This window comes from Astatotilapia calliptera, chromosome 7, assembly GCF_964374335.1.
Source record: "Astatotilapia calliptera chromosome 7, fAstCal68.1, whole genome shotgun sequence".
In the NCBI taxonomy this organism is placed as follows: domain Eukaryota; kingdom Metazoa; phylum Chordata; class Actinopteri; order Cichliformes; family Cichlidae; genus Astatotilapia; species Astatotilapia calliptera.
In genome coordinates, this window is record NC_137428.1 from 15379003 (window position 1) to 15385742 (window position 6740).

Below are 6740 nucleotides of genomic sequence, written 5' to 3' on the forward strand. Positions count from 1 at the left end.
TTGTTTTTTATAGGTAATGGTTTCAAACTTCCTATAAAGGTTAGATGCTGTACTTTTATTCCGCAAAAGTGATCAAACAACGCCTCTCCACAGAGCCGAGATTTTACGGATTCTGCGCCGTCACCAACAACAAGATCAGAAGTGGAAGAGGGAGGTGGTATTCGGATGACATCAGGAGCGACACACCCATCTTGGATTATAAATGCAGCGTGGGTGCCGTAAGCGAGCCTTTTCCAAACTCAAGACTCTGCTGCTGAGAAGTGTGAGGCGGTCACTGCTACAGTAATCATGGCACCAGCGGGAGAAAAGAAGGTAGGCGTGCACTCCGATCAGTCCTGGATAATGCACACGTTGTATTTTGTTTTTGTTTATTATGTTTCTCGTCATGTTGCATGATTAAAAAATGTAAAGGGCGCTCTGAACTTGAGTCAGCTTGTCCGCGCTTCATGCAATGAAATGGGTGTTGTGCAGCTCTGTGTGTTGTTTTGATTTGATTTGCGTGTTAACTTCACGGCAGAACATTTTGAAGCGCCTGGATGCAGGAGAGGTCGTTATTGGGGACGGAGGCTTTGTCTTCGCGCTCGAGAAGAGAGGTTATGTAAAAGCCGGGCCGTGGACACCTGAAGCTGCTGCCGAGCACCCCGAAGCGGGTAGGACTCTGCTTGCTCTCCATTTAAAGCTTAAATGTTGAAGTTCCAGTTTTGTGAGTGCTGAATGGGGGGTGTTGTGTTTGCAGTGCGGCAGCTGCACAGAGAGTTCCTGAGAGCTGGTTCCAATGTCATGCAGACGTTCACTTTCTACGCAAGCGATGACAAACTAGAGAACAGGGGCCAGACTCTGAGCTTCACCGTGAGTTTGTTTTCATGTGCAGCTGCTCTGAGCTCTCATCAAGCATGCAGAGGGGTTTAAACGGACTCAAAACATGAAAGTTGAACTGATTTATAAGTGGTTTTAAAAAATATTTCCTTTCATCCACAGGGACGCCAAATAAACGAAGCAGCTTGTGACCTGGCCAGAGAGGTGGCCAATGAGGGTGACGCTCTGGTGGCAGGTGGAGTCTCTCAGACCCCGGCATACCTCAGCGGCAAGACCGAGGAGGAGGTCAAGGCCATCTTCATGAAACAGATCGATGTCTTTGTCCAGAAAAATGTCGACTTCTTGATTGCAGAGGTATGCCGTGAACTTAAACATTTCCTTCTGGAAACTTAAAGCAACTTTTGATAAGAGATCACTTAGGTCAACATTTAAAGAGATGTCCCTGAACTAGAACTGTCTCAGTGCAGATTTGGGAGTAAAGCAAAGTTAACAAAACCATTGCAGCAGGTTAGAATATCATCTCTTCTCCTGTCTCTGAATGACTTTATTAATAATGAATCATTTTCAGCTTGGGCATTTTTGCAATTAGAAATGCATTTATTCATGCATTTATATATTTTATGTCTATATATTCATGTAATTCCCCTCTCGTAAGGTGCTGAACTCTGAAGAAGTCTGGAGGGGGTGTTACACCATGTCATTGTATAACTGCTCACATTTCAGTATCTAAATGCTGGAGCCCAGGTTTACTAATGACCACTTTATATATTTTTTCCACTTAGACTTGAGAAAGAAAGTCGTCTCAGTGAGTAGCAAAGTCACCTCCCTTGGTTGCAGACACGGCCCTTCTGTTTGCTTAAATAGCACAAGTAACTGAGATAAGTGTATCCTGCAAAAAAATGTATTTGAATGTGTTTCTCATGACTCTGTACTGTACTCATGACTGAACGCCTTTATGGACCGGTATGTTGAATTCAGGTTGAGGGGTCCCAAAGAGCTCCCACAGCAGCTTTAAACTGTTTTAGTAATTCAGCAGTCTTTACGTTTTGTGCTTCCTTGCAGTACTTTGAGCACGTGGAAGAGGCTGAGTGGGCAGTCCAGGTTTTGAAGGCTTCCGGTAAGCCAGTCGCTGCGACTCTGTGCATTGGACCTGAAGGGGACCTGAACGGCGTCAGCCCTGGAGACTGTGCAGTCAGACTTGTTAAAGCTGGTACGACAATTTCCCGCACGTTGAGTAGCAGGAATTTAAGAAAAGTTGACTTTAAAAAAATGTTTAATCAACAATATTATTTAATTTTGGCGCCATTGTTTGACGTATATGAAGAAACTCAGCAGAGTTTAGAGAAACTACCTGAGAACTAATGTTTTGGTAATGTAACTACAGAGCAATGGATGCACACATCAGTGGTCACAATTGCAGAATGTCTTGTTGTCTAAAGGATGCGAACCCTGTTGCATGTCATTGAAGCTCTTGGATCAGGTCTGATAAAAGCAGACTTCAAATTCATTATCAGCTCAAACAGCTGCACACAGTTCTGCCTATGAATAACTATGAACTATGTTGAAATGTCTCTTATGAACTTAAGGCTGGTTTGTTCGTACTCCAGACTTCTCCTGCTAACTCGGCCTAGAGTATTACGATTCGTCTTCTGTAAAGAAAGCCTGTGTGCTTAAAGTTGTTTCCTGTAATGAAACTCTATAGCATCTTTCATTCCCCTCTCCCTGTCTGGTAAGAACCCACATTTGTGGTCCGCACACCTCCTGGTACGGTGAACCATGTGGACAACATACAGTGTATTCAGTATCTTAATGGGGCTTCAATGTCGTATTCAGAGCTAAGTGCACCTCTCTTCACAGCTGCTTTTTTTGTCACACTATGGTAAATTCAGGTCAAGCAGTTTAAAATGAACTGGTCTTGTTCTGTGTAGCTGGACCAGTCAGGGTGTAGTGCATGCTGCACACTGGAGGGACACAGTGGGTCTGTAATTAATATTATCCATTGCACTTGTTTACCCTCCTGGGAAACTGTTCACCCTGTTTTAGTGCTACATTACGCTCAAGCTTGTTTTTGGACCTGCTATCTTCAGCTGACATGTGGGATTCAGTATAATTTTCCCATTGGCACATGTGGAAGCTTTGCGCCAATCTTTCTTGTTTCCTACATCAGATGCTGACAATCTTTTGCTCACATTTAGCTGATCTACACATTTCCAGAAGACTAATTTTAGTTGGTTTGGGAAGTGCTCGGGTCATATGGCATATAGTCTAGCAATGCAATCAGGCCTACCATGGGTATGTCATACAAATGCGCATATTATTACGCAACAGCACTGCAAAACTAAATGTGGGTGTTTGGACATCTCGTTTTGTTATGTGGGGAAAAAAAAAATCAAGACTTGCAAGGTCTGCAAAATGTCTACGTTTCAAAATATCTTGACTTCTGGTGTTTTTGTGGTCCAAAACTTCATTTGTCACAATCTCCAAATACACCAAGAAAGCATTTTTAGCATGTTAGTGGTATGGACCTGACATCTTAAACTCGATGCATGCAGTTTGTATTCATTTGAAGTCTTAGTCTGTGTTAATGTTCAGTCATTAGATTTCTTGTTAAAGCCACTGTGTAGATCAGATTTTTGCTGCCATCCAGTGGTGGTATGAAAAGATGCTGAGGTAATCAGCCATGTGCACTGATACATCCAGCATTGAGCTGAAACCAACATGGATTGCTACCATTTCTTACAAGAATTTTCCACAATCTCAACAATTTATTGCCTCAGTTCTGATCTGTTCTGCACATCTTCTCTGTAGGTGCTGATATTGTTGGCATTAACTGCCACTTTGACCCAGAGACTTGTGTGAAGACTGTGAAACTGATGAAGGAGGGTGTGGAGAAGGCTGGGCTGAAGGCTCACTACATGTCCCAGCCACTGGCCTTTCATACTCCGGACTGCGGCTGCCAGGGATTCATCGACCTGCCGGAATTCCCGTTTGGTCATTACCCTACTTTTTAAAAAAAAATGTTTTAAAAAATTAAAAATTCTCAATCCACATAAAAACATTTTTTTAAGAAATCCTCAAAAATAAACTCCTCTTCCAACAGGTCTGGAGCCAAGGATCCTGACCAGAATGGACATGCATAAATATGCCCGGGAAGCATATAATGCTGGGATTCGCTACATTGGAGGCTGCTGCGGATTTGAACCGTATCACATCCGTGCCTTGGCTGAGGAGCTGGAAGCTGAGCGAGGTTGTCTTCCTGCTGGATCTGAGAAGCATGGCAGCTGGGGTAGTGGCCTGTCATTGCACACCAAGCCTTGGGTTAGAGCTAGGTAGATGTTATTTCAGTTTTCTCAAAGCACCTCAAGATTATTGCCACTGTTTTGTTTTCAGGACAGCTTGCCATTTCTCTTTTTAGGGCCCGCCGTGACTACTGGGAGAAGCTGAAGCCAGCCTCTGGCCGCCCCTTCTGCCCCTCCATGTCCACACCTGATAGCTGGGGAGTCACCAAAGGCCACGCTGACCTGATGCAGCAAAAGGAGGCTACCTCCAAGGAGCAGCTGGAGGCTCTGTTTGACAAGGCCAGCCAAGGCCACTGAGCTCCTGTCTGAGGCCTTTGACAAGGAGAAGCAAAGGGGTGGCGTGAGAAGGCATACTCACACATTCCCCAAAGTTTATGTACCAAAAAAGATTGAAATGCTGAAGTTCTTTCTTTTTTAGGACCATTTTTACTATGTGAAAGACTGGCATCATATGCTTAACCTTTGAAACTGGCTTTCCAGACTGAGCCTTCAGTGTTATTATGACCATCACAACTGTTTAAAGAAAAAAAGTGAAATTACTGTATTACAAATGTACAGTTGTTTGTGAAAGCACCCAAGTAATGTCACAATGATGTGGGCAGCAATAAACGACAAACTGCAACAAAGAAATCAGCACTGGTGGTTTTGTTCCTTGGAAGGGTCATTTAGACTACGTCCACACTAGCCCGGATAGGGGAAAACGCCATCTCAGGGTGGATGGGAGGCCAAAACGGAGAGAAAACAATGAGTTTTCAAACGAAAATGCATTAATATGGACATAGCCTTACCTATAAAAGTCAAACTTCAGGAAATGGTGTGTTGCTTATCACCTAAAATAGGTTTTGTTTTTGTCGCACAGATGCTCAACTGGATTGAGGTCTGAAGAGTTCGGAGGCCCAGTCAATCCTTAAATTAATTGTTGTTCATCCATTCCTAAACCTTTGGGGGTTTTTTTGTTTTGTTTTGTTTTGTTTTGTTTTTTTTTTTGTTTTGTTTTTTTTGTTTGTTTGTTTGTTTTTGGGGCAGGGCATATAGCCTGCTGAAAGATTCTACAGCCATCAGGGAGTACAATTTCCATTAAAAAGGGTGTACATGGTCTGCATGTACATGGTCTGCAAGTAACATCCACGTGGATGGCAGGACCCAAGGTTTCCCAGCAGAATATTACCCAAAGCATCACACTGCCACTGCTGGTTTGCCTTCTTCCCATAGTGCAAATTTAATGTCTGAAGTTGCTATGTTGCAATTAAAGTGCTTTTTCACCCTTTTTGATGTGCACATAAATATTTGGAATCAGACTTTGAAGTAAAATTAAGAAGTTTTATCAGTTTGGTTTAACAGTTAATAACTTCAGTACAAACCAGCAAAACAAGGACAAAGTGCAAAGTTGGTGCAGGGCTATTTATTTGTTATATATATATATATATATATATATATATATATATATATATATATAATCTCTCAATCATCTTACTTTTCCAAGAGGATAAATGATGAAACCGGTCTCAAAGTGGAATATTACAAGTTTTTCTTTTTGTTTACACCTTAACTATGGAAATTAATGAGCAGTAAATAAAGTGAGGTCAAAACAGGGAATGTGGCAGTGTACGAGAGGTGCTATTTTATTGGAAAGAGAACATGCCTTAGTGGGTGAGACCAAATGTGAAACATCGAGTCAATTTAACAGATTATTACTCAGACATCAATGTGCCTATTTCCATATAAGGGAACAATCTACGAAGCTCTGTAGAGCTTATCTGTTTTTAAACCATGGAAATCCAAAGGGAGTTCTGGTTTCCTGTGTTTATTAGGCTGAAGTATTCTTTCCGCACTCTGACTCAACTGATCCAAATTTTAATGGCAATAATGCATGACCTTCACCTGGTGAACTACATTGAAATGTCTTTTCAATGTGTTTTCACAAGATTTACCAGAAGAGGCAGAGAATTAAAAAGCAGGAAATGCATTTATTTTCAGATTACTTTCCCCCCTCAAATATAATAAAAAAAATAATAAAACAAAACATATAAAAAATACAATCAATGCCAATATTTCTGCCGTTGATTGTATTTTACATTCATATTCACGTTTGAGATTTGCCTCATCGTACTTTGAATCCTCGCACATCTTCCATCTCAAGCTTACTGTCAACAAAGGCTGGCATATTTCTACAAATACTCTGCAGTGACTAACAGAACTGAAGTTTGCACTCAGAGGAAATCAAAAGTTGAAAAGATTCTAAATATAAGTCAAGCACCAGCAAGATTTTGGAAAAGGCCCTTAGTAACCTAACCCACTTGGTTCTACATACAGTTTTGTGTGTTTTTTCTAGTAGCTTTAAAAGCACCATAAAGGTAATCTTTGCCCCACTCTACATTTTTTTTCTAGTCGCTAGATTGATTTTAAAGTTGCATGCGAAAATTAACTTTCTTAGAGAATAAATGGTGCATAAACCTGTTTTGACCCAGTTCGCTTACCGTACGCAGTCTGGCACTAAACACGTTCTGTACGTATTTGCGTCATGGATTTGCCCACGTGCAGATGTTTATGCTCCTCGTGCACGTATGCAAGTGAGGAAAAGAGACAGAGGAATAGAGATTAAAAAAAAACAAAAGAGTACAACTC

At 41.5% G+C, this 6740-nt stretch overlaps 1 protein-coding gene across 1 annotated transcript; it reads left to right on the forward strand.

Annotated features, from left to right (window-relative positions):
• The first annotated feature begins 132 nt into the window (after positions 1 to 132).
• Positions 133 to 4745, forward strand: bhmt (betaine-homocysteine methyltransferase). Its single transcript, XM_026173177.2, has 8 exons — positions 133 to 312; positions 518 to 650; positions 737 to 849; positions 979 to 1170; positions 1879 to 2026; positions 3625 to 3807; positions 3917 to 4145; positions 4232 to 4745. Exons 1-8 carry the CDS (start codon positions 289 to 291, stop codon positions 4410 to 4412), a joined length of 1203 nt encoding a protein of 400 aa, XP_026028962.1. The 5' UTR covers positions 133 to 288; the 3' UTR covers positions 4413 to 4745.
• The last annotated feature ends 1995 nt before the right edge of the window (positions 4746 to 6740 follow it).

Excerpts from the sequence above, each read along its gene's own strand:
- bhmt (XM_026173177.2), top strand. The coding sequence starts at position 289 with ATGGCACCAGCGGGAGAAAAGAAG. Across the intron at positions 313-517 it reads CACCAGCGGGAGAAAAGAAG|AACATTTTGAAGCGCCTGGA; the intron begins GTAGGCGTGCAC and ends ACTTCACGGCAG. Across the intron at positions 3,808-3,916 it reads CCTGCCGGAATTCCCGTTTG|GTCTGGAGCCAAGGATCCTG; the intron begins GTCATTACCCTA and ends CTCTTCCAACAG.